The sequence below is a fragment of the Triplophysa rosa genome, linkage group LG21 (assembly GCF_024868665.1).
Source record: "Triplophysa rosa linkage group LG21, Trosa_1v2, whole genome shotgun sequence".
Taxonomy (NCBI): domain Eukaryota; kingdom Metazoa; phylum Chordata; class Actinopteri; order Cypriniformes; family Nemacheilidae; genus Triplophysa; species Triplophysa rosa.
In genome coordinates, this window is record NC_079910.1 from 9,565,176 (window position 1) to 9,592,952 (window position 27,777).

Here is a 27,777-nt window from a genome sequence, read left to right on the forward strand (position 1 = left end):
TGATGTGTCTGTGTCATTGTAAACTAAACAATAGTAATTTGGATGAATGGATGGGATAATTTTACACACTAAATCCCTAACAATGGGACGAACAGTTTGCATTTGGCAGCCTACACGTCTGTAAGCTTATATTTAGATTGCCTTTGACATTTTATATAGAGATATTTAAGAGATGCGTTTATATAGAAACAAGTGTGTGAAGAAACGAAGATCAGTCGAGGACTTTTATTTTGAAATTTCACAGCATTCCATTAAACCAATAATTTAGACAAATAAGTAAACTAAACATATATACATAGTAAATAGTTATAAATTGATATCAAATAAAGTAAAAGGTTTGTAGGTTGTCAAATTTAACTTTACTACTTGCTCTTTCATCATCAACCTACTACACTTTCTAAATTGAAACTGCAGTCGAAGAGGAAAGTTGCGACAGGAGATCGTTGACGATTTGTTTGTTCTGTTCGTCTCTTTTTCTTTAGATTATTGACTGATTAATATGATTAAGACTAAATAGGATTTAAGATCATATTAAAGGGCTCTACGCGAGTTACTTGAGTAACTTTAGCGCATGCTGTAGGAAATTGAATAACCAGTTTTAGGTTCGCACTTTGTCCAGCACATAAATCGGCTTTTATGTGCTGTTAAATAGGAATAGAGGTTAACGTTAGGTCGATACGCTTATAAATGAGCGCCGTCGCATTATGAGTAAATCAAACAGTTAACTTAGCCGCTCAAGCTAACAATTTTAAACGACATTAAATTAAATCATTTTACGCCAGAAAAAAACACTTTCACATTTAAACGCTTTATATTTTTCCATTACAGTAAACTTGTTTCAGATCATTTAAATAATTTGTGTCCGCGATGTGTATTTGTAATGACGGACTGTGAACATGCCCGTGTGTCGGGAGCGCGCATCAGCTGACAACCGCAGAGACTGAGCCAGACATGGATCAACTCAAAGTCAAAGACAGGATCCTCGAAAACATCTCTCTCTCCGTCAAGAAGGTAAGACTCTCTTTACTTCCATCGATGATATATTTCAGCTTTCTTGGGTGTATAATTTGAAGGTTTGTGTGAGGTTGTTGCGGTTTACGCTATCAAAACAGTCGGGCCTCCCTCCTACTTTGTAAGACAAACGCCTATACATCTTATGAAGACCTTGAGTGTTGTCACAATATAGTGTTTAATGAATATCAGGTTAGTTAGTTTGCTGTCAGTAGGTCTAGCTGTGTTATAAGAGTTTACATTTTGTACTTTCAGGGTAACGTTAGCTATAACGCGTGTTGATCAGTAAAGGACATGACAGTGATGAAGTCATTCTTGGCTCAAGTCAAGTAAACAGTTTAATATGCGTACAGTTGGAAATAGAATTTAAATAAGATGATACTTTATAAACAATTGATGTCATCAAATAAGAGCCTATTATTAGGGCAAGCATGGGTTGCTACCCATTTTGTGGGGCAATCCCAAATCATTCTGTCCCTGCATAGCCTTCTTTGCTGTGTTTAATTCACGTCTTGGTATGTATTTGCTGTTTAGAATGTTGAAACTTTTACATCTTTGTGTTATACACAAATCAGTCCTTTTAAAACCTGTCACCCTTTGCAGATTCTGATAGACAGGTTCTTGGCATTAGTGTGCTCTTATGGGTTTGTGATGAACTTTAGCACAACTTATATGTTTCACTTTTACAGTATCATCAAAGTGAAATCTTGTTCTTCTTGATTGTTCTTCGGTGCTTGGAATGCCAAGGATGCCTGCACTTTAAGAATTTAACAGACAGAATAAACATTTGATGTAAAAGTACCGCAGTCAATTTCAAAGGATCATTCCTTAACTTTAAACCTATAGTTGCAGAGTTACTTCGCCGCATGTGAAGACGAGACGCCAGCCATTAGAAACCACGACCGGGTTCTTCAGAGGTTGTGTGAGCACTTGGATCATGCTCTTCTCTATGGGTTAGACAAACTGCACCACAAACATGTTTCAGTTTAAAGATTTAAAAAATGAAATTGTAGGCTTACTGATCCTTTCTTTTTTTGTCTTGAAGGCTGCAGGACATCTCATCGGGTTACTGGGTCCTCGTATTACATTTCACACGGCGAGAGGCTGTGCGACAGATCGATGAGCTCCAGCACATAGCCACCAATTTAGGCAGAAGTAAGGACAAACCTTAACCACCCACAGTGACTCTGTGATGTGCATTACGATTGTAGTGAAGTAAATATGAAATATATGTCCATTTGCGTATATATTAAAATATTGGAACTGTTTTGATTTTATGGCACTGATAAAATGCGTGGACTTTTAATGCATGCAGCTAAATATGTGGTTGTTCTACAGGTCGTGCCTGGCTCTACTTGGCACTCAGTGAAAGTTCTTTAGAAAGCTACCTCCGTCTGTTCCAAGAAAATCAAGGACTGCTGCAAAAATACTACTACAAGTGAGTGATTCTATAGCTAGATAGCTTGAGCATGGAGCTTGCAACGCCCAAATCATGGGTTTTAATTGCTGGTAAAATGTATACTTCAAATGCACTGTTGCTTTAAATAAAAGAATAAAAGACATATGCATACTCCAAACGCTCAATAGTGAGATAACAATAGTGTTTTTCATTTTACATGGTTTAGGTTATGTTTCCTTTAACCAGTATTATGTGATTTTTGGTCCTTTTGCAGAAATGCATTGGTTTGCAGTCATGATCATCTGACTCTTTTTCTTACACTTGTCTCTGGACTAGAATTCATCCGCTTTGACCTCGAACTGGTATGACCGTGCATTGATTTGCCTGCTCTGGAATTAGATCAGCTATTCTCCTTAGACCTCTAGTACCTGATATGAAACATGTAGAATTGACGGCTATGTACTTTTTAAGCTAGAAAATATCGAAAAATGCTTACCACTTGTGTTTGAAAAAGTTTTGGATTTGTGCTGTGCATACACAAATACTTTGGAAAAGTATTATATTTTATAGTGTAATTTTTCATCTGTGTTTGGTGACAGGATGTGCCATACCTGGACGTTGCTCCATACATGCCAGAATACTATAAACCTCAGAATCTGTTGGATTTTGAGGAGAGGTTGCCAAGCTCTGACAGTCTGTCTCTACACTCATTCACTTCCCTTACTTCCACTAACCTTGAGTGGGACGACAGTGCCATCGCCCCATCTAGTGAAGGTGAGGTGCTCAGATTTGACTCTCTTTGCCTCTCCACCTGTCACTCTTCCTATCTTTCTTTTTGATATTATCTATTGTTTTTATGATTTCTTTTACAAATAGGCTTATTTGCTTCTAATGCACCAGAATGGCAGTACACAACAAAAATGAATAACCTTCAGTATTTTTGGAAACTAGTGGTTACACAATAATATTTTTTCATTCATTCCATTTGACACCACAATCCACTATGTCACAATGTTTCTTTCAGTTGTTGCTCTTAGTTCCTCATATACCTCAAGTTTCACAATCAATTTTTATCACAGTTGTTTTCTCAGATTTGATCTCATTTTCACTATTTCCTTCCTACTGATGAGTCTTATTTCTCCTTTTGTAGATTATGATTTTGGTGACATCTTCCCTGTGTTGCAGTCATTGCCTAGTGCAGACTGGGAAGGTGGGGCTCGATTATTTCCCCCCTCCTTAACCTAACACTCACTCTCCACCCTGTCCGTTCTCCTGAACCCAGTAACCAGCATCACGCATGTCCATTTCATTTAACACATGTTTATTTCATGCATATAAATGATGAAAGTAGTTGTGCTTGTGACCCATGCATGGGTTTCTGATTTGACGTTTCAGTTTACTCTGTCTAAGCCTGAATGTACTTGTGGTCTTTTTCAGACTAAATGTGAGATAATGGTAAATCATATCAAAACATCTGATATATCTGAAAATAGCTGTCTGTGCTCAGCCTGCGTTTCCTGCTTTCAGCACCTGTGTCTGGTTTACAGCTGTTCTGCGTGTTTGATGCCTGTTTTGACCACAAAAAACCCCAAAAGCTTTATATATCAAGTACAATACCAAAAATCACTATTAACTTAATAACTTAAGAAATGCTATAACAACCATGTAGCAGTGTTTTGAATAAAGTTGTTTCAAGGGTATGCCTGTTGTCTTGGCCTGGCACAATGGATGGGTGGATGCAGCATCGTAACAACAGTTTATCTTCCCTCCCTGTGGTATTCGTTCTGCTAGCACTGAAACAATAAAATGTTAGCCTCTGCTTAAGCTCCTATATGTTCCTGTGTGTTTGAGCTGTTTTTCCCCAACCGTTTTTTCTGACAGAAGGAGATTTGACTGATCCAGTCAGCGTGCCTCGCTCCTTCGGATCAGATCCTCAAACTGTCAGTGACTGCGTGGTGGTGAGGGGGTCTGCGGGCACTATCAGGATCACGGGTCTATCGCGAAGCCCTACGTTTCGACACAATCCCTTCAACGAGGACTCGGACACAAACACTTCGGCTGATGTCACTCCGGTACACATGGCTAGCCGTCATGCTTCCACAATAGCGGAAGATATGGAGAACACCAGCAATGAGCTGGAAGTCATTAGGTAGGTCTTGATCTAAGGTTTTTAAGATGAAATACAAATTTTCTGTGCCTCTTCCATTAAAAACATATTTGTGCCACATCAGGATGGCAAGGCGCCGAAAATCTGGTAAGAAACGACGGTGTAGGGTGTCGACTGATTCCATGAGCAGTGAGCAGAATGTAATCTCTCCGGATGGGCCTGACACAGAGGAATGCCTTCAGATTGTTGTTGAAAGGGACATTGTAATGGACAACCTCAATTTGAACGGTTGTGGTTCTTTGGAGGAACCAGACGGTCCTGTGTCGGAATCCTTGAGGAACCGAAATGAGGAAAGAGAGGATGATGATCCAGAAGCTGGACTGAGGCTTCCTGAGATGTCTGACACTTCTATGGACAGTGTGGGCCAACCCCTTCGTGATGTCATGGACAGGTTGAACGGTTATCTGGATGGAGAGAGCTGGGAGCGACGTGAAGGTGACGAAGAAGGAGTCGTTGGAGTTGTCGGAGCTCAGCGTAGTCCTGATGATGCCACCTCTGCCACAGGACCCCCTCATCAGCGGCCCTTTCGAGAGGACACGGGTGGAGAACCTCCGGACCCAAGCCCTAGCTTCTTGCAGGCCCCACTTCCACCTGCTGACTTCTACTGCTTTACCTCCCAGAGTCCAGAACCTGCTGCCTCGTGTGGTGGCCACCATGACACTGCAGGGAATGGTGAGCCACAGGATGTTCCTGTTGGCCATGAAGATGAAAGAAAAGCAGAGGAACCAGCTGAAGGGCAGGACCCCTCCGTCCACGTAGAAGAGTCAGCTAAGGAGGAACATAATACAACAGAAGAGGAGGAAGACAATAAAGACAAGGGGATACAGAGCTCTCATGCTGCAGAGTTTAAGTGAGATCATAAACTGTGGCTATCCTTGAATGAATTAGACCTCAGCCTTAAAACAATGCATCTGATCTGGAGGGTTTTTTGTTGTTTGTATGTTGTACAGGGTAGATAATAATCATCTACTGCTACTCATGATTCACGTTTTCAGGGAAAATGAAGAACAACTCTTTAAGGTGACAAAGAATTTCATTGTATACAATACAAACGTCTTTTAATAAAACATTGCTGTCGGTTAATTCTGTGAATTTGCTGTATGACACGGACATGCGTGTCATTCCAAACCTGTAGGACTTTCTTTCTTCTGTAGAACACAAACAACATTGGCCACCATTGGCTTCCATTGTATGGAGACAAAACCACTGAGACATTTCTCAAAATATCTTCTTTTGTGTTCCACAGAAAAATAGAGTAACATACAGGTTTTGAACGACATGACAATAAACGATAACAGATTTTGGGGGGGGGGGTTGGGCGAATGGTCGCTTTAAGAATAAGTAAACTATATTTCAGATGATAAGGATGAGCACAGGCCACATGGAGGGAGATTTGCAGCCTCTTTATCTACTTCTGACCGACAGTTACATTTACCTCTTGCGTAAAGGTCAGACAGCCCTCTTGAAACACATTGCAGTGTTGTTAAGACACAATCTCATATGCATTCTTTGTGCCATTGATTTTCAGGGGCGGCAGAGAAGCCTTACGGTGTCGAAGAAGCTGTATCTTATAATGAACTGGACTACATCTCTGTGAGTAGATGCATTGACATCTAAATAATCTGTTTTGTACATCGCATAGACATAAGAGCCCTGATTTTGTGTTTTAGGTGGGACTCCACCAGCAGACTGTTACTCTAGTGTGCACCAACAGAAGACGACAGTTCCTGCTGGATACAGCAGACTCGTCTCTGACTGTGTACGTTTCAAGCCGATTCATTGAAGCAGATGTCTTTGAGATTGAATCAGACATGTTTGATTAGAGCGTATTTTTGTGTTCTTCTCATTCAGTTGGTTTCTGAACGTGTTGAAATCAGCCTTGGAAAACGACTGTCGGGAGACCCCGTACCCATCGGTTCTCACTGACGCCACCATGGAGAAACTCACTCTCTCTAAGTTTGTGTGCCAGGAGACTCAATGTGAGGTAAAACAGGAGATCCATCTCTCTAAATAATTCATGAATGTCTGGCAGACAGTGGCTCACTTTGATCATCTTTACACTAACTCTTCTTGCAGTGCATACAATTAAAGGAACAGTTCACCCAAAAATGAAAATTCTGTCTTTATTTACTCACCATCAAGTTGTTCCAAATATGTATAAATGTCTTTGTTCTGATGAACACAGAGAAAGATATTTGGAAGAATGCTTGAAACCAAACAGTTCTTGGCCACCATTGACTACCATAGTAGGAAAAAATGCTGTCAAAATGTCTTTGTTCTGTTCAACACAAAATAATATATTTTGAAGAATGTAGGAAACCAAACTGTTCTGGCGCACTTTTGACTACAATTGTCCTTTTTCCTACTATGGTAGTCAATGGTGGCCAAGAACTGTTTGGTTACAAGCATTCTTCCAAATATCTTTCTCTGTGTTCATCAATACAAAGAAATTTATTCCGGTTGGAAAAACTCGAGGATGGGTTATTTTTGGGTGAACTGTCCCTTTAAAGCGTTTGTAATGCTGATACATTTAGACGTGTGTCCATTTTGGGATAAGGTTTCACTTTGTGTCACATCTCTTACATTTTACAACTTACATTTCTTACATTTTAGCAGACGCTTGTATCCAAAGCGACATACAAATAACATTCTGTCTAAAATGATTTGACCCTTCTAATCCGACATTGAGCTGACTATGTTGTTTAGTTGTCTGAAGTGAGCATCCGCCTGTATTCTCTGATTCACTGGGAGGATCCCATGGACGTGTCTGTGGCGTCTCCTACATCGCCATCCGGCTTCAGAGAGTCCAGCAGCACTAAAGAGGGGGCGCTGCTGTATCGGGCGGGTAGCTCCTATCTGGGGAAGGAAGTGTGGAAGAGCTGTTACTTGGTGCTCAGGTACCAAATGTCTTGAATTTTAAATCTTTTTAGGGTTTATGTTTTAAACTCATTCTTAATCTGTTGTGTACTTTGCAGCAATGGGATCCTCTATCAGTATGCAGAGAGGACGGATGTTACACCTCTGATGTCTGTTACAATGGGGTAAGCTCCTGTTGTGGTTTCAGTTTATAGATTTCATTCATGTTGACTTAATAGGTGGGACAGGGTCTAGTTGGTTTTTTTAGGGTGTATTTAGTCACACAAATGTGTTTTCTCTGTAGTGTTTTTATGTTTGCTTTAAAGGCTATGATAGGTTGTTTAATGGTAGATTCTGTTGTCACAACTGACAGACGTAATGTTGTGACAATAGTGTAGTGTTCTGTAATGATAACAATGTTAAAAGTAAGGGATAATGTACAAACAGCCGGTTGTTATCGCAGAAATAAGCCCCGACAGTGTAATAAACTCGTATCACATTGAAGGGGCTTATTTTGTGACAACAGCCGGCTGTTTGTACATTATCCCACTTATTACATGGCTACTTGCCACATGAGAAAAAACTGGACATGAAATGTGAGTTTGAAATATTTTATCAGCTCATTATTACCGAATGCAGACCTTCCGCGAGGAAAAGCCGTTTACTTTCGGTTTGGTAAGAAACGGCGTTCAAATGTCACAAACAGGCAATTAGGTTTAATCATTTGTAAATGTTATTATAAGACATATTTATATTTAATTTGTCAAAATGATTTGCTGCATCCAGTTTTGAGAGGTTGTTATCTGGGAATAACAAACCTGCAAATGTCGCGACTGGCCAATCAGAATTGAGCATTCCAACGAGCCGTGTATTAAATAAAAATAAACCTGCCGTTGGAGTAGAAAGTGCCTCCTCTATATAATATTATTTAGAGGTTTGAACATTAGTGTCTTCATTCGATGTTTGTGTCTTTAGGGGTGAGCACTGTGGAGGCTGCAGGCGTTCTAACAGCTCAGAGAAGCTCCATACATTTCAGGTGATCCTGACTGCTAGAGCTCCGTTAGAGCTCAGCGCTGAAAACGATCAGGAAATGGCCGAATGGATGCAGCTGCTCTGTCAGTCTGTCTCTAAGGGGGTGAGCATACATCACATCAATGTACTTCAGTTGTTTTGCTGAATACATTTTCCCTGAAGCTCTCACTTAATGTGTATTTAAGCATATTAGACCTAATGTTTTAAATGCACGTCAGATATTTCTGCTATTTAAATCTATTATGCACACTGTTGTGTTTGAGCTGTTGACTTGTTAGCTGAACTTGGGAGTGTGCATGCTAAATGCTTTCAAAAGCATCACATGACACTGACAGCGTGTTGTTCCTCGTAACTTGCAGACATACCAACCATCTATCTCCTTTCAGACAGCAGCAGTTGCATTTTAATCTGAATCGCCCTGCATGTATGCAAGCAGAATAATTCAGTTGTTGATGATAAAGTTTTATTTGATCTATTTTGTGTTTATCAGGTTATTCCACAAGGGGTGGCTCCTGCACCTTGTATTCCATGCTGCCTTGTGCTCACAGACAGGAAGTTGCTCACGTGTCACCAGGATTGCCAGACGAGTTTTTTCCGCTCCCTGGGAGCAGCTGATCTGAACGATGTCACGGCTGTTTGCTTGGAGGAGGATAAAGAATATTGTGTCATTGTAAGACCTCGTGTTAGTTCTCTTTGTCAGCAGTTTGTTGTTTCACATCGACAAAACAATCATCCTCATTTTTTGGTGATTCAGGAAATACATGCTTGGCACTGTGATTCTTATTATGCACCAGTTTTACTAAAAACACTTGTATGATTCACTGATGCTTTGTATGTGCATTCTTGACCTCTTTTCAGGAGTTTACTGAAGATCGCTCTCAGTTTCTTCCTCCTTGGGTTCTGTATTTCAGTGGATGTGAGGAGCGAGATCGGCTGCTAGCAGAACTAGATCGTGCTTGGACTGACGTTTTTCAGGTTAGTGAAACTAGAAATTTTAGGCGAGTGATAAAGATACCTTTTAAAGGCACTTTTTGTAATATTAATTCAGTCATTTGCTTGTATGCAGTTGTAATGCAGTGTCTTTGATATACGCAATTAATTTGATGCATTTACACGCAACCTCTTATTTATGTGTCCATTACTCTAGGTGAGTCTGGCCCGTAAACCGGTGACAGACCCGACGGTTCAGAAGCGATGCAAGGAGGCACTTGAACTGATGAAGAACGCCTGGCAAAGGAGTGACAGCATTCAAAGAGGTCGATCAGAAAGGGAGCCCTGGTGTTGACCACCTGTCAATCATTGCTGAGAACACAGAATTGCAAACCTACTGTTTATGTAGGTACAAGCAGACTGTCAGCTTTAAGTCCATATAGCTCCCCTAAACAAACCAGAGGAGAGAACAGTGTGGCTTCGTGTGATATTTAAATAAGGTGTGACCTTGTTTACACATGCCTTGCACAAATATTGAACGTTTTCGCTGTCATAAGCAGAAGTTTGCAACAGGAAAAATGACACGAGATCTAAAAGTTCTCTTGCATTACACGTTTGGTATATGTAGAGTGTAAATATGTAATCAGTAGCAAAAACATATTTTTTTTTACTTCTGTTGATAATGTATATTCTTGTACAATATGCAAAGGTACTTCTTGCTTTATATGTGCTCTAGTGAAAGAATTTTCAGTTGATACTTTGTGGCTGCTTTAGAATGGTCACCGTTCGGACATACAGCAGTTTGCATGGCAGTTTGACATAGACACTCAAAACATGAAGCAAGATGGGAGGAGACATTAATCTAGCTTTATTTGAAATATCTAATAATAACAATACTAATAACTGGTACCAGCATGAAACAGCTGTTTTTATATAGGACTGAAATAATTTGCTATTAGAAACCGGTGGTATTGAGAGACTGTAATAGGGATCATATGATTCTGATATACAGATTGTTTTTAGGGCACATTTAATTGAAGTGACAGAACAGTTTATAACTGAAGGAGTTGCAGCAGAATTGCACAGTTTTAAGTTGTTAAAGGACAAGTGTTTTTTTTTACATTCATGCAAAGCATTCGTAGCACCATCCCATCAGCTTCCAGAGAAATGCTGCTCTTATTTTTGTATTTTGGCCTTTTGCTGTGATTGAATGCAGTCAAACTGGCTATTGTTTTTAAGTCACCAAACATAAACTGTTTTTTAAATTTCCATATTTAGCCGAAATATCAAAAGTCATTCCCTGTTTCTTTCTTCGTGGTAGATTCAGTGGAAAATACCACTTTAGTGAAACACTGTGAAGATTGTTTTTAAGAATCTTGAGGGGTTTTAAAGAAAGGCGATCAGTGAGTCAGCTTGAGCATGTGGATATTTTCCTGACTGTAACAAATAATACAAGGGAAAATCTCAGGTATGTTGAGGTTTGTTCCAGTTAACAGCAATTTTAAGAAATACATTGCTGGACAATGGTGAAATGCAGGTGTTCATAAGCAAACTGAAAAGGGGTTGAAGCCTATCATTTTTTAGTTGCGTGTGTGTGTGCGTGTGGTTTGACTGTGCTAAAATGGAAGTGACCTGATCAATTATGTTTTTACGTTCTAATGTCTCAGATACACTAAATTCTGCATGTACATTTTTAATATCGTATTAATAGGATCACATGTAAAAATGACTTTTGTAAATGGGACAAGTACGAATAAAATGATAATAATAACTTCATTTGTAATGCTTGCATATGACATGATACAAAAATGAAGCAAAGCTTGCAGCAAATTTGTACTAAAAATAGAACACAAAGTAAAATATGTAAAATTAAGACAAGACCTAAAAGAATCAAATAAGCAATTCTGTTGTGTCCAAAAAGAAGAAAATGTGCAATATCTGAGTATTCATATGATGTAATAGAAACGTACATAAAAACCTGATGATGCTATCTTATGGCAGTTAACTACACCTCCTTACAGTGAGTGTTGCCTTGCATCCAGAATTCAGATCTTTAAAGGGGTCATATGGCACGGATATGTGTTTTTCTGTGTCTTTGGTGTGATATAAGTTTCCCATGCATGTATTAGACACGTAAAATTGCAAAAATGAAAGTGTCGGAAAAAAGATGCATTCTATTTAAAGCGAATGCTCACCCAGACCTGCCTGAAACGCCTCGTGTAACCACACCCCCACAAATCTACGTCAGTTCGAGGATTTGACTAAGACCGCCCAAATGTATACGCAAGTAAGGTGGGCGCACCTGTCAGTACAATTGCTTTGGAACCTGATGTTCCAAATATGGTAAGAGGCGTTACATCTCACACGCTTGCAGTATTGGACCAATCACTACGCACTGGTTAACTGGCCAATCACAGCACACCTTGCTTTTTAGAGCGATGAGCTTTGTAAAAGATACAAAAAGTAGATACAAACATGCACGGTATGTGGAAAATACAGCGTTTTTTAACCTTAAATCGTGTATATGCATTGCATTACATCTAAAACAAACGATAATATCCGTTTTAGTCATGTCATATGACCCCTTTAAATGGTTGAATTTATGTAAGCAGTACAGGTTAGGGCTCATTGATAGCGTGACATAATAAACAAATGCAATTTGGAAACAACCTGCAACCCTGCTGAATTTAGACCAACACAAATCAGGACTATTGAACATAAAATTTCCTGTAGCCTCTTTTAATTTTTATTGCACATTGCATGCTTTATTTAGTGTGCAGTGTCCTACAAACAATGACATTAATTGTTTAGGTCTCATTAACCTCTAAGTTAGTTTTTTTACTGGGCAACTCCTAAAACGCACAGTGCCATAGCATTTGCCTAGGGCTGCTTTCTATTTCCATGCAGAATGGGGGTTTGAAATGTTAAAATTCAGTGACAACTAGATTCAGTCTCTGTCTTCTGTACTGCTAGTTTTTATTTGACTTTCGTTTTCCCAATGATAGCGTTCTTGTGACTGTATTTAAATTGTTTAAATTGGCAATGGGCAGTAGGTGCTCAAAACCTTCTCCTCCTCTCTCTCTCTCTCTCTCTCTCTCCCCACTGCCGCAGTAACTTCACTTGAAATGTGTGAAATATTAACGCAGCACCGTGGTTTGGGGGTTGGGGTGGCTGAACAAAAAAGAAAAGAAAACGATACATGGAGATTTTTATATTTTGGTGAATCACTGTGCCGGTCACAGTCAATGGCACTTTTATTTTAATTGATTGTTTGTTTATTTGTTTCAAACACCCTCTTACTTTTGAATTTACATGAGAACTGCGAGTTATTTTTGGCTCACAGCCAAGGATGCAGCACTTACAGTCTGACCCCGTCGAATCATCCAGAGAGCTAATGGCAGACTTTAATTGTCTGTGTGGAAGTAATTAGTGAAACACAAATGTACACAATGCAAATAATGGCAATCCAGCTGAAGTAGTAGGAGATGAAATGTATTGCTGTATTCTCTACATCTGAGCTAATGACTCGATCACATTTAAGCAGTTCTGTTTTTTAAGTGGTGATGCTCAGTATCCACTGCGACGGATGCCTTTTGAGTCTTTCAATTCAACAGTTATTACCCAAGTGGTGTGCTCTTTCAATAGATTGAATAATATTCATGTGCTCCGTTACACAATTTAATTGCACAGTGCCTCTGTACGCCCATAATAAACCATAAACAAGCTCATCATCATCAATCTGAAGTGAAATGACCAAAGAAAAATCGCACTGTATTTTGTACGGTACATTTCTATCCTAATAAGGATATATACAGTATGGTTGTTGTGAAGCTTTCTTGCTGGAAAAACTGGAGGTGTTGTGTTTGTTTCTTTGCTGAAGATGAAAGAATATTAGAGGCTCCTCTTTCAGCTGCGCTACGGTAACTCTCCCTCAGGAGTGCTGAGGAGGCAGAGAGATGCTGTGAATGAGAGAGAGAGGTTACTGCAGACCCACTTCAACATTGATGTCTCTCGTCCGCTGCACTTAGTACATTTCCTCTGGTTCTGTCTCCTCTCATCCGTCTCTTCCTCTGAGAAAATGCACTACCACTTTTATCTCAAATTTAATTTCTGTGCATAATTTATTGGAGGCTGATGTTCTCCAGGAGTGCCTGAACCGGAACGTGGGATAGCGTGTGCATATAGACGTCTTGTATGTGAGTTTAGCTACCTCGTCTCTGCTAGTTCCACCTCAGCGTCTGGCTCTGACTGTCTGGGATCCTCATGCTGAAAAAAAGGAACCCTGAGGGGCTTCTGGATCGGGAGGTTCTGCTGGATCTGGACTGTAGTGGAGACACGCATGGTTCCGACAGTTATGGAAGCCTGCACAATGGGGGTTTCATCCCTCCCAGATATGTAAGTACACAATTGTTTATTCTCACAAATGCTTGTCAGATTGCCAGATATTTGTATAAATCCTCTACTGAGGTTTAAAGCAGGTCTTAATGTTCCTCTGTGTAGCATGACTACCATCCACTCATTGCAGAGCTGTGATACATTCTACATCTAGATCTAATTACCATAGGCAGTGTAGAGTATAGACCGACTATTAGACATACTGAGGTTGACCTTCTGAATCCACATCATACCAAGCAGTCTGATATAGTTTTCCTGTAAATATTTAAATGTAACATCCAAATCTGGATACGAGGTCATAAAATAAAATGTTTCATGATTATTTTGATAATGGTTTAATTGAGGTCTCTAAACTTGTAGTGTAAAACGAAATGATGTCATATGATTGTAGTTAAACACTGCAGCTGATGACGATTATGATGACCCCATCTTTGTTCATTGCGAGAGGACAGAAAGCCCACCTGCACGGCCCGCTGGCAACTACTTCAGAGATGGCAAAAGCAAAATAGGTAAAGTATTAATGAAGGGGCAATAATATACCAGCAGTACTCTTATACAAACTACATGACAAAAAATATATGAATATGCCTGCCTATAATAATGCCTGTAAAAAAACAGGTTTAACTTCGGCTACACTCATTGGTAAAGGGTTGAAAATGAAACATACAACCATGTAGTCTCTAACTTTAAGAATTGTTGCTTTTACTGCTTACTGGTTTACTTGTTTTTTTAGTATAAATATCTAAACATTCTGAAGTGAAATAATTATTGTTTTCTTAAAAACAAGAAAAAAAATCTGCCAGTGCGTTAAGAAAAATAATCTTGTTTTCCTGTTGAATTGATTTAAATTGTCTTAGCCCACTGGAAGAAAAATAAAAAGGCACTTCATTTTGATAGTTTCACCCCAAAATGAAAACTTCACCATTTATTCACCCTGTTCAACTGGCACCCATTCACTTGGATTGGTTCTGTGTCCATACAATAGAAGTGAATGGGTGACTGTGCTGTTCGGTTACCAACGTTCTTCAAAATATCTTCTTTTTTGTTCTGCAAAAGAAAGACAGTCACACAGGTTTGAAATGACAAGAGGTTTACGAAATGACATGACAAAATTATACATTTTGGGGTGAACTATCACATTAATATCTTAAGCCATTTTGCTTCTCAAGTACAGTATGTGTCTTGATTTAAGAATGTTCAAATAATGTTAGAAAATAAATTTCTGTTTGTTTTCAAATTTCTAGAAAACAAGAGAACATTTTTTTTTTGCCAATTAAAATGGAATAAAATCCATGAATCCATATTCAAAGATCTGGTGGAAAGCCTTCACAGAAACCTAAAAGCTGTGATGTCAGGGTGAACCAACCCTCTATTAATGCTTGCGAAATTAGATATCATAAAGATATGAACACAAAGGTGATTCAGGTCTCTCTTTCTTCAGACTTCGTGTTGGTGTGGGAGGTAAAGGTACGACGCAAACGCAGAAGTCGGGGGCAGCCGCAGGGAGAGGCGACAGCGGAAGGGGAGGAAGGACTACAGGAGGAGAGCAGGTCAGAGAAAAGAAAAGCTCAACTGGCCCGATCGAGAGACAAATTCATCCAGAATCTTCAGAATGCTGGTCTTCTAATGGAGAAGGTTCAATCTATTTTCTTACAACAGTATTGTTTAGGGGATTTCTTGTGCTGTTTCTGACAGTCCTCTCTTTCTTGCTAGGAGGAATCATCTAGTGCAAAGAAGACTATACATTATCTGAAGCTCAGTGCTCCTTGGGATGTGTTGGTGTATTATGCTGAGGAGTTTTGTCTTAGAGCCCCTCTGCAGGTTAGACCCTATGTTTTTGTGTTTGTCTGAATTTTTTTGTCATTTTAAAAACTCCTAACGCAAAAGAAGGCTTAAAATGGAACACCGGAATTGGAATTGAAACTGATGGGAAATGGTGTGAAATGAGTTGGTTTTGCTCATTAACAGGCACAGCCAAACCCAGACTTCAACACTTCCGCTCGAGTTCTGCAGAAGCTCTGGGTGCCAAACATCATGACTGACTCAGTTCCCAATCGACCTGTGGACTACTACACGTGTGCCTTTCGCAAATCCAAAATGGAAAGGTTGTGCTCTTTTTCTTTTTATATTTGTGTCTTAAGGTGCTCATCTACGAGCAGAAACACATTTTTAAAAAATGTACTTTACGTGTACCTTAATATCCTGTTTTGTTAGGTTTCTGGGCTCTGATGACCGTGAAAACTATTTTACCAACACACAAAGACACAGAATTGTAAGTGCCTGATAAACATTTATTTCAAAAGCAGAACTGGGTTATTGGTTTTGATGGAGAAGCCTTATTGATGAGGCAATAAATGTTGTTAAAATGGGTATGGTGGATGCTTATTGCAGGTGTATGAAATCTTGGCACGGACTATCTATGGCAGACGGAAGCGGGCAGAGGTTGGAGTCGCCCGTTTGCTGAATGAAGGGGCTTTCACGGGTGCATTCCCTCTGCATGAGGTTAGGAACAGAACACAATATTCAGCAATGTACTGTGAACCGGTGTTGTATTGAATTGTATTCCATGATATGCACATGATCACCTTTTTTACTTCTAAGGGCCCGTTTGAGCTCCCAGGTTATGACATCCAACCAGATCAGCTAAATAAGCGACAGGTTCTGTATCACTATTGGGCCAGCTGGATAAAATGGTGCAAGTACCAGCCCTTGGATCACATCCGTGAATACTTTGGAGAGAAGATTGCGCTTTACTTCGCATGGTTGGGTAAGTGAGCACCATATTTCAGCTTATTTTATTTGTGAAATGTGGCCATAAACTGAAGAAAACAAGACGCATTTCTTTTGAGAAGCATAATTGTGTACTTTAAGATGCTTATTGTTCTTAGAGAATATGCCATTAGCAAATATTTTTTAATGATTATGTTCAAAACAAGAAAAATTCAAACTTCAGTACAATGCAGAAGCTCCCATGCTTTAATATTTAATAGGCTGTTAGTCTTTTTCATTGTTCCCAGGGTTTTATACAGCGTGGCTTCTTCCAGCTGCTCTGGTTGGGACATGTGTCTTTGTGTCCGGTATTATGACAATGGGATCCAATACTCCAGCGTAAGAGTCCTCCCATATTATTGATTAACAATGCTTGCTGCTGCCCTGAATTTGTTACTTGACATTACTCACACATTTAGTGCTGCTCTGAGCTGTTTTCTACAGAGAGAATCAATGCCATATCAATGTGCCTTATTACTCATTAGTTTCCATAGCAACTGTTGACCATCTACCTAAAGGACTGGATAAAAATCTGTTTCAATTTACAAAAAGTGATGTCCAGGAAGGGATGTTTGTAAAGTATTTGCTTTTAATGCCATCCCAGGTTAGATTAACCATCATATGAGGTTTTTAAAGGAGCAATGTGGAGATTTTAACGACATGTAGCGGTGAGGTTGCGAATCGCGCAGCTTTGCAGAAGAAGATAACATGTTTACAAAACGCGCTCTGTTGAGCAGTTTGTCCGTTTAGGGCTACTTTAGAAACAACATGGCGAATTCCACTAAGGTAGATAGAAATAGATCATTCTAAGGTAATAAATACATAAAACTTCATTATGTAGTGTCATAGTTATTTAGATTATATTGCATTTCTGTCAATAGATCCTCCAAAATATTACATACAGTACCTTTAATCGAAAATAGATCAAATATTAAACTTAATATTAAATACAAATTATTTGGCAAAAGGCAAATACAGCAATAGGCACTTTTTTCCACTATTTTATATACTCAAGACACTCATTTTTATACTGGGCCTATTAGTCTATTGATCTTTACATAAAACTAAACTATTGCTTTTAGTCAGGGCTGATCTTTGAGCTCATGGTCCTTAGGCAAAAGTCTCAGGAGATCATTACGGCTCCCCCTCGATGTCAGCCTTTCTTCTCGTAACAGATGTCTTGCTGCATTCTTTCCAGATTTCTAACACTGCTTTTTGTTTAAGCTCTGAAACCATTTAATACAAAGCCCTCTGGAAACAGATGCTTTTAAAACAGACTGAATTTGCCATCCACTTTATCTCTTTAGCTTTAACATAATTGCATGTTTCCATTTACTGTCTACAGGCAGGAGATCTGTGAGAGTGGAGGACACTATCTAATGTGTCCTCTCTGTGAGACGTGCAAACCCTGGAATATGTCTGACATCTGTCCCATGGCCAAGGTACGTGTACAAGTATTTTGCTTTTCTGGCAAATTATGTTTAATATCTATCTTACACAGGGCCGGCCCAAGCCTTTACGGGGCCCTAAGCAGAATTTTATTTGGGGGTCCCACTGTGCCCCCAATACAATCGAGTATTGTCAATGTTTGATTATTTGCACACACATTAAACCTAGCACACCCAATTCTATTAGTTGTAGCTGTGTTTGGGATGTAGGAATGTCATAAAAACACATAAACAACGCAAGGTGTATTGTGATTGTCAAAACATTTGATAATTTCATGACTTTCAATTTTAGGTGAACTGTCCCTTTAAATTTCGAGCACAGAACATACAAAGCTTGTGGAATTTATTGATCAATGCATTTAACTATTTGCAAAGATTTTATTTTAAAAATCATTTTTCTCTTCATTTTATTTTAACCACAACCTATAAAACACCCTTTTAAAGCCACACAGCCCTTGACGACGATTTAATCCCCTTTTTATTTTTTTATGTAGTTTATTAATGGTTGATAACCATTAAATTAATTTACAGTATGCACACAATTATTCTCAACCTTATCCCAAATAAAACGCTGAATTAACAGATAATTATAAATTACACGAATCACGTAAATTACATATTTTTTATCTAAATCAGCATTTTGTTGTTTGCATCAACGAATACTGTCAGATGTTCAACATTTCTATCGTTAAACACTAAACAGTTGTCAAATATTTAATGTTTTAGTCACTGTCGTGTGTTGCAAAGCACTCTCTAAACTTTAAAACTTAAGCGTCTTGCTGAACAGCTAAAGATGTGACAGTAGCTCAGTCTTCTTTAATTTGATTGGTCACTGCTCGGTTTTGTAACCAGTAATTCCCGCCTCCTTTCATTTGATTGGCCGCCTCACTTATTTTGATATTGCAATGTTGCGTTTAGTCAGTAATTTCACAAATTTTGACACACACCTCAGAAAAAATAGTGGGCACGGCCCTACGTGAGAAAATGGATGTGTGTCGTGAATATATCACAAAAAAGCAGTCATTTCGTGTGATCTTGGAGGCCCCTAGTGGCGACGAGGCCCTAAGCAGCCGCTTAGTTCGCTTATAGGGAGGGCCGGCACTGATCTTACATAGTAACACTTTATAATGCTTTTGATAAGCCTTTAGATATTATTACCAAAAACATATTCAATAATTTCGGTAAACGTTTTATCAGCCAATTTGGTGATAATAGGGAGTTGGTCCTTTCTAACAGTTTCCACTTTAGATTACAGCTCACCACATTTTTTTGGAAGGTCTGGTTAACTTTCTTTAGTTTTTTATGCACATAAGTGTAAGTGAAACTGGAATTAAGAGGCCAAATGAAAGGAAGGTCTACACACTTTTGGCAAAAGGCTTTCTTGCTTTCTTGTGGTTACTCTCAACTCTTCTTCAGGTTGGTTATCTGTTTGATCATCCTGGTACGGTCTTCTTCAGCGTCTTCATGTCCTTATGGGCTGTCACGTTCCTGGAGTACTGGAAACGCAAGAATGCCACACTCGCTCACCACTGGGATTGCATGGATTTCCAAGAAGAAGAGGTTTGACGTGATTTCTAGTTCTATAATATTGAACATTTTGTATAGAACGCTGATGCGCTGACCAGAAATAATAAAAAATGCGACAGGAACCTCCACGGCCTGAGTTCGCAGCTATGGCACCTGCGATGGAGGAAAACCCAGTGACAGGAGTGAAGGAGCCCTACTTCCCTGAAAAAGCCCGCATTTCACGCATGCTGACTGGATCCATGGTCATTATTATTATGGTGAGACCCATATGGCTTCTGAGGGCTTACTGGAACGACAGAGAGTATTGAAAGTTTAAAAACAAAGCTGTCATCCTATCGATTTTCACTAAAGGAAGTATCGACTTGGGACACTAAGTAACCACCTATACACCGCTTTAAATGCAACCACCCGGAACATCTTTTTATGATAGCAGTTAATTTTATGCATGGGAAAGCATCAGTTACATTTTTCTTATAACGTACAAAAATTTTACCGTTTAACGAATTCTCTCCATCTTCCTTTCTTTCTGTTTAGCTGTGTGTGGTGATAATCTTTCTGGTCACGGTGATCATATATCGCAGTATAGTGAGCGTAATGATGTTTGAAACTGGGAGTTCTGTTCTGCGCACGCAGGTAGGCACACCATTCCATCTGCATTAAACTTCAATATAAGATGACTCGACGTAATGCACCATTTCATTAATCTCCTCACCACCTGCAGCGGTTCTCACATTCTCAATGCAAACCCCTCGCACATTTTGTCTTTCAGGCTGGGAATATTGCCAATATCTCCAGCAGTTTGGTGAACCTGGCCCTGATCCTGCTGATGGGGCAGGTCTACACAGCCCTGGCAGAGCAGCTCACTAAATGGGGTAAGAATCTCATACGCATAGGACCATAAAGCAACACATGCCTGAGAAGTCATGACTTTAAATGAGATTATTCTGGTGTTGCTGTTCCCTGTGGTTCGGAGGAATGAACCTGCCCATCCACACTTTTAGAATCAATAAACCATTAGGGTTTTGTAGAGCTTTTGCACTCTCTAGAGGCAGTTATAATGAAGCATTGAGACTTTTCACATAACAAGCAGCCATTATCCGCCACTTCGATGCTCATTTTTCTCAAATATGTTTGCTTTCAGAAATGCACAGGACTCAGACGCAGTATGAAGGTGCCTTTACATTTAAAGTCTTCATCTTCCAGTTTGTCAACTTCTACTCGTCTCCTTTCTACGTGGCCTTCTTTAAGGGCAGGTAAGACGACCAAGCAACATTACGTGCCGTCATTGTTCAAAATCAATTCTGTTTATTTGAGTACTGATTTGAATTGCTCTTTATTGCAGATTTGTGGGTTATCCTGGTCATTATGGCACATTGTTTGGCATGAGGAATGAGGATGTAAGTGCTTGACTTTATTAGACATAATTTATATGTGCAATTCTCTACCAGCTGTTTTGAAAATTAGGAAGGTCTGTGTTTGTATATCATGAAGATGACACTGCCATGTAATTCTTGTTTGCAAAATTCCCAAATAACTTGCAGCACTGTAACTTTTCAGTAAGCTTTTTAGTTGTCCAATGAGTTGAGCATGGCGCTAGCAACGCCAACATGGGTTTGATTCGCAGCAAAAGAGCATACTTAGAAAATGTATTGCTTGAATGTCACTTTGAATTAAAGTGTCTGCCAAAAGCTCTTTCACAAAGCGATAAATGCGCTGTCATTTGCAAGTTGCCTTGGATGAAACATCTGAAATGTAAATGTAATGTACTATATTTATCTGTGCCTGTGTTTTCAGTGTGGACCAGGGGGCTGTCTGATTGAACTTGCTGAGCAGCTTTGTATCATCATGGTGGGAAAACAGCTTATCAACAACATGCAAGAGTTTATCATACCGTATGTGTTTCTCTTCACATTTAATCAAACTTTACATTTCATGTCGATACACTTGTCTTAATAACCTGTTCTATTGTAAAGGAAACCCCAATTAAAACACACTGAAATCGCACTACTGCAGAATCGAAATGATTTTATCTGATCTGAGAACAGCTAGTCAGCATTGTGTGGGTAAATAAGTGTTGCATTTTGGGTCAGTGCTGCAGCATTGGCACAGGGAACTACTCGGAATCATGCTTCTGCGGAGGTGTGTGTGTCAGGTTTATCCTGCATTGTGGGACGCAAATGCCACCATAAGGACAGTTCAACATATTTGATTTAAAGTGGCCCTAACACACGCGGTTTCTGCCAATCTCATATTAATCTTGAGTACCTATAGAGTAGTATTGCATACTTCGTATCTTCGAAGAGTATTTAGTTTGATCACATTTATAAAAGATAGATACAGCTGTACGATTATTTCCGAAAGCATACGGCACGTGCGGGGGGGAGGGGTAGGCTGAACTAAAGCACGTGCGCACCCATTGCCAACAAAACACAGACATCAGTTTCACTCACCGCATGCGGTTCATGTCCGGTATCCTTTAGCCCTGGGACAGCTCCATATATCAGTTTCAAACGATCTCCAAATCCAGCGTTACATCCACCGTTTATATAACATTCATCACCCAAATGCAGTGAACAAACAAACATCTGAACTTCGCGAACGTATGCTCTCTCTCCTGCACACAAGTGAAAGTGACCTCTGCGCATGCTCCTTCTCCTGGGCTGTGTCCGAAATCGCCCACTATACCCTACATTCACTATTCCCTACATTAGTTCACTAACATAGTCCACTTTAAGGAGCGGGTGAAAACGAGTGAGTAAATTCGGACACTCTGTGCACTGAAAACGCTGTGGGCGCCATCTTCTGCCGAGAGGCGGGAATTCATTCAGCGCGAGCATCACGATAGATGGCTAGCAGCTAGCCGTGAGTGTACATCGGTTGTACACTCGTTATTACCATGCATTGTGGGATTGAATGAGTGCACTCAATAATGTCCACTATGAATACGGACACCACTAAAAATGGATGTCCCCTCAAATAGTGCATTATATTAGTGTATATGGGGCCATTTCGGACACAGCCCTGCACTCTTTGCTGCCGCGTGGGCGTGCCGCGTGCTTTTCCGGGAGAATTGTCCAATAAGGGACTAAGAAAAATTGTTACAAAACAGTTTTATATGTTCGAAAAAACTTTCAGAAACCTGTACGATTGCTGGGGGAGTGTATCAAGCACAGAAATACTATATAATACGCCCAACTCGTTTTTTGACAAGTTGACCATGTTAAGCATGAGAAGACAGCACGTTTAACATTGTAAAGAAGTCAGAATGCATGACACACCGTTGCAACACCCCTTTAATAAACATACTGAGTAATGTCTTAAAAGGCTAATCCACCCAAAGATTAAAATTTTGTCATCATTTACACACTTTCATGTTGTTACAAATGCACATGACTGTCTTTAGTGGAACACAAAAAGGAGAATGGTTGATAGACTCAAGTCACCATTCACTTTCATTGTATGGAAAAAGGTGATTGAAATCTGAATGATGAGCTATATGTTGTCAGTGCCTAACAGTCTTTTGCTTTGTGTTTTACTAAAGTCAGATTTGGAACAGCATTTTATTTTTTAAGGTCCAGTGTATGAAATTTAGTGGCATCTAGCGGTGAGGTTGTGAATTGCAACCAATGGCTCACTCCACCGTTCACCCCTTTTGAAGCACTACGGTAGCTGACACAGGCCTAAGATGTCGTTTTTGCTTTTTTGCCAAAGGAGATAACGTATTTTCGAAACACGCTCTGTAGTGCAGTTTGTCTGTTTAGGTAAGAAATGGTAGAAATGTGTGAATGTGAGCAGGATTAGCCGTCTTAATGTATTTTGACAGATATGTGTGTTGATAAATCTGCAAACATTATTGTAGTGAGCTCTTGGCAAGCTGGAGATTGTTTCACTGCCAGAGCTGCAGAAGCTCTTTTCTCCGAGGCAGCAGTTCTAGTGATTTAGCGAGATGAATGCCAAACACAAGCTTTTAGTTCACTATTAAATAATGCATCAGCACCAACGTCAAGCTCAAGAAAAAACAAATATTTTAAAATGAACACAGGTTATCTCTGAGCTAAAAATAATCTCAAAAGATCCATTACTCAAAAAACTCACTTTAGCTTTGTATGTCCATCTCTCTGTCTATCGGTTTTATGGTGTCTCTTTTTCTCAGTAAACTGAAGGCTTGGAAACAGAAACGGTCCTTATCGTCTGTAAAGAAGGCCCAAAGCTCAGAAGAGCCTCAGCGGTGGGAGCAGGACTATGAGTTGATTCCATGTGAAGGACTCTTTGAGGAGTACCTTGAGATTGGTAAAATGATGCTGTATCTGTGATGGATGTGTTTAAAATTCTTTTTAATGTTTTATTTAAATCTATTGTGCCATTGACTTTTATTACAGTTATATGATCATTATTCCTTCTAGTTCTGCAGTTCGGCTTCATCACTATTTTTGTGGCTGCCTTCCCTCTGGCTCCTCTCTTCGCCCTGCTGAATAACTGGGTGGAGGTGAGGTTGGATGCTCATAAGTTTGTGTGTGAATACCGAAGGCCCGTGGCTGAGCGAGCGCAGCACATCGGTGTGTGGTTCATCATACTGGAGGCTCTTTCCCACGTCTCGGTGATAGTCAATGTGAGCACTCACACATACTTAATACAGATGAGTTGTGTTTCTCATTTACCACTTTATTTTATGAACCTGTTCCACATGTACACATACTATGTCCTTAATGTAAATAAGTAGATTTTTTATTTTATTTAGTCACAATGCCTTCATTCTCAATTTTTTTCTTATTATGCATTTTTCAATATGTTGTGTTCTTCCACAGGCTTTCCTTATAGCATTTACCTCAGATTTTTTGCCCCGCCTGCTGTACCAGTACAAGTTTAACAATGACCTTCATGGTTATGTCAATTTCACACTGGCGTATTCTCCTCCAAGCTACAACCACACCAGCCATACTGTGTGCAGGTAACGCTTACTGATGTTTCTGTTTATATTTTGTATTTGTCTAAAATCATTTTTGTTATCTGTGATGGATGCATTATTGCGCTAATGTCGGCCATGATTTATTACATAAAACAAAGGTGTCTAATAACCCAGATAATGTGTCTGATATTGGACTGGACATGACTGGTTACGTGATCTTAACATTACATGATCTTAAACATTTTAATGCTTTTTAATGAAGGGAGAGAAAAATGACATGGTGGCCCCTTTCCATAAGATTTGTTCCCACTCATTTCCCAATGTTTTGAAATCTTTAATTGTTGGAATTTTAATTTGAATCATGTTCTGACATTTCTCAGCAGTGTCTTGGCTGTTACACCATTTCACACAGTAGAGGGCAAAATTCTAAATCAAAGCAGTGAACCATTCAATTGTAGCTGTAAGCACTGTTACATTTTCTTCTCTTATGCTCATCTTTTGTCATGGTTGTTGTGCTTGTTGTCAGATATAAAGCATTTCGAGATGGAAATGGAAGATACAAACTGGTCTACTGGGAGCTGCTGGCGGTCAGACTGGGATTTATTATCGCCTTTTAGGTGATCACTGGTCCTCCATTCTGCCTTTAACATCATCAATTTCTGTTTACGTTCTTAGTGCATGTTCCAAGTTTTATTGTAAAGCAATTACATGTTCATGTTATTCCCAAAAACTGTAAAATGAAATAAACTTCAGTTAATAGCTTGAATAGCTTTTTGGGGCATTGTTTTAATATTTTAACTTCATTCGTTCTGGCTCATTTCTATACTCTCAATTGAGTACTGTGTCTTGTTTTGCTTACAAATGTCACATCACAGGAGCATTAATGTGTTGCAAATTTACTTTGATTCATATTTCTATATTGTTTCATTATTTTTGGTCATTTTGGTAACATTTGTGTGCACATCCTCAGCATGTGGTGTTCTTTGTGCTGCGTGCCATCGACTGGATCGTTCCTGACATACCTGAATCCTTGCTGCAGAAGATCAAGAGAGAGCGTTATCTGGCCAAACAGGCACTGGCTGACAACCAGGAGGCCCTGCTGGTGAGTGGCAGGATAGGTGAGGTTAGTGCACATGTTGACGTCCACACCCTGCAGCCCCCGTCCACTGTGAGCCAGTGTGTCTCATTAACACGCTCACATCAGAGAGCTCAGACGCTGACAGATTCTCAGCAGAGGTTATAAAAAGTGTTTCTTAATCGCAGTGTGCAGCCATAACCCACATAAGCCTGAGGCAGAAATGTATTAAAACTAATCTCAAAACAAACGGTGTAGTGTTATATCTATAAAAAAGGCTTGTTTGATTGTTGTCAATCATTACATTTTAAGCAGAGCTTAAATGGGCACACATCTAAACACACTGTCAAAAACCCATAACAATTTAACTGCTCTGTTTAGCGGTATTATTTATGGAAAAAGTAATATATGTAAATAGTTAAATATGTCATGACATTCTTAAAGTGATAGTTTACCTAAAAATCAAACTTTTGTTATCATTTATTCGCCCTCATTGCAAGACTGGGTATGACTTATTTTAAGGAAGATATTTTGAGAAATGTCAGGTTTTGTGTCCATACAATGGAAGTCAATATAGAGGCCAATGTAGTTTGCTACCAACGTTCTTCAAACCATCTTCTTTTGTGTTTTGCAGAAAGAAAAAGTTATACAGGCTTGGAATGACATGAGGGCGAATACATTTTGGGCGAACTGTGCATTAATTCCTCTTTAATAAAGACTATCCAATTTGTATTTGATATTAAACAGCCATTGCATAATACCACCTTATATTGCAGGCCCAATTCAACAGCAAAAGAATGTAATTTTCAATAAATCGTTTTAATGCATGTCACATTTCTCAGTCGATTTGGAGCAAAGGCTTTTTTTGCAAAAGTTTTTTTTGTGACACGACAGAAGTACTACACTAATTTTTAAATTAGAAGGTATGAGTGATCAAAATAAATCTCAACCCACTTTTCTGTAAATATGTGTTTAATTGATGCTCTGCCTCTAGTCAGAGTGTATATTTGGCCATTTGATCTAGTTTCTAGGTTTTAGGGTTGGGCTGGACCAAGTGTAAAAGTTAACATCGGCCATTGCAAACACCACTATTCTGAACCTTTGTCGTGGATGTAGGTGATGGAAGGATTTGTGCCACTGCACGTCTCTGGTGATACAGTCTTTTTTCAGTTCCATATTGTGTGACACCTACTCAATTTACACCCATCGTTTTATTAAAATGCATTTTACTTTTAAAGCCACCGTAAATGAAAACGTCTTGTAGCTCTCTGTGTGTTCATCTTTGTGATGTCAGTGGTGTGTACGTCTCAGTGTTCTGACCGTTCTTGTGTGTACTGTCATCACATATGTTCCCCTTAGCAGAATTTAAAGCAATAAAAGTAAAACCAGTTGGTATACTAAAAATACTCTTGGATTCAGAAAAAAGCATGTTGCACATTCATTTTAACAGGAAGAAGTATTTTAAAATAGAATAGAATACCTGTTCTAAAAATGTATTTAATTCTCTTTTCTGCTTTATGAACTGGTCCTCGAAGCAAGCGAAGCGCCCGGCTACATAAGACTGATCTGCAGAGATGAGGGTGCGCCAGGAGGGGGCGCACTTGCTAGAAAAACACTTGACTTGAACTGATCCAAGAAGGACATCTTAGTATTTGCTGCATTTTGTTTTTAGAAAAAAATGCACTTGGACTAAAACGTGGCTTGAGTTTTGTGTTAGTTGATTGTGTGGATGTGTGTGTGTAGGCTGCTGTGTGTGTGTTTGTAAGCATGCGTTTCTAAATATGGAAGTTCGTGCCAAATTCGTTCACTATAAACTTTAGCAAAGGCTGTTTACACGCACAACTTCCTCTGGCTCCAACTGTTTTAAAAGATGTGATCTCTTACACTGTCCCTGTCCTCCTGACAAGTGATATATACTGTACCTGTTTAGTGGAAGTTTGCATTTTTTACATGAATACTAAAGTATATATTTGTACTTAACAAAATGGAGATTGTGAAAGATGGCTGAAGCGAAAGAACCTCATTCTTCACTACGTGTTAATGTAAATGCTTCTCTGAATTACACTTTATGTTTATCTCTGGGCTGTTTAATATATTATGTTTTAAAATAAAGTTAGTTTGAATAATCGTTGAAAACAGTGAAACGTCATCACACTTATTACATTCTGGATTGAACAAGAACAAAAATGATATGCTTGAACAAGTTAAAAAGGTGAAGGAGACAGTGCTAATGTGAAGCCATTGAAGCTCTGTGTTCCACAG

General features: G+C 39.2%; 2 protein-coding genes across 3 annotated transcripts; both read left to right on the forward strand.

Annotated features, from left to right (window-relative positions):
- Window positions 1-353: 353 nt before the first annotated feature.
- On the forward strand, window positions 354-11,182 carry plekhm2 (pleckstrin homology domain containing, family M (with RUN domain) member 2). 2 transcript variants are annotated; one of them, XM_057319659.1, is made up of 20 exons: window positions 354-1,011; window positions 1,858-1,964; window positions 2,057-2,166; window positions 2,350-2,449; window positions 2,685-2,772; window positions 3,010-3,184; window positions 3,561-3,620; window positions 4,292-4,559; window positions 4,642-5,427; window positions 5,528-5,597; window positions 5,935-6,025; window positions 6,106-6,170; window positions 6,248-6,336; window positions 6,429-6,561; window positions 7,284-7,474; window positions 7,553-7,618; window positions 8,409-8,568; window positions 8,956-9,135; window positions 9,324-9,440; window positions 9,613-11,182. In XM_057319659.1, the coding sequence occupies exons 1-20, from the start codon at window positions 952-954 to the stop codon at window positions 9,748-9,750; spliced, it is 3,054 nt and encodes a 1,017-aa protein (XP_057175642.1). In that variant the 5' UTR covers window positions 354-951; the 3' UTR covers window positions 9,751-11,182. The 2 variants fall into 2 exon arrangements, with proteins under 2 accessions (XP_057175642.1, XP_057175643.1); XM_057319660.1 differs by lacking the exon at window positions 3,561-3,620 and having other exon boundaries at window positions 357-1,011.
- A 2,160-nt stretch (window positions 11,183-13,342) lies between these two features.
- Window positions 13,343-27,665, forward strand: ano11 (anoctamin 11). Its single transcript, XM_057320146.1, has 23 exons — window positions 13,343-13,790; window positions 14,182-14,299; window positions 15,232-15,425; window positions 15,504-15,611; window positions 15,759-15,895; window positions 16,005-16,062; window positions 16,182-16,292; window positions 16,392-16,557; window positions 16,808-16,898; window positions 17,905-18,001; window positions 19,424-19,567; window positions 19,654-19,791; window positions 20,069-20,167; window positions 20,304-20,406; window positions 20,676-20,787; window positions 20,877-20,931; window positions 21,329-21,426; window positions 23,688-23,824; window positions 23,938-24,143; window positions 24,340-24,482; window positions 24,967-25,057; window positions 25,411-25,542; window positions 27,051-27,665. Exons 1-21 carry the CDS (start codon window positions 13,659-13,661, stop codon window positions 25,055-25,057), a joined length of 2,538 nt encoding a protein of 845 aa, XP_057176129.1. The 5' UTR covers window positions 13,343-13,658; the 3' UTR covers window positions 25,411-25,542; window positions 27,051-27,665.
- The last annotated feature ends 112 nt before the right edge of the window (window positions 27,666-27,777 follow it).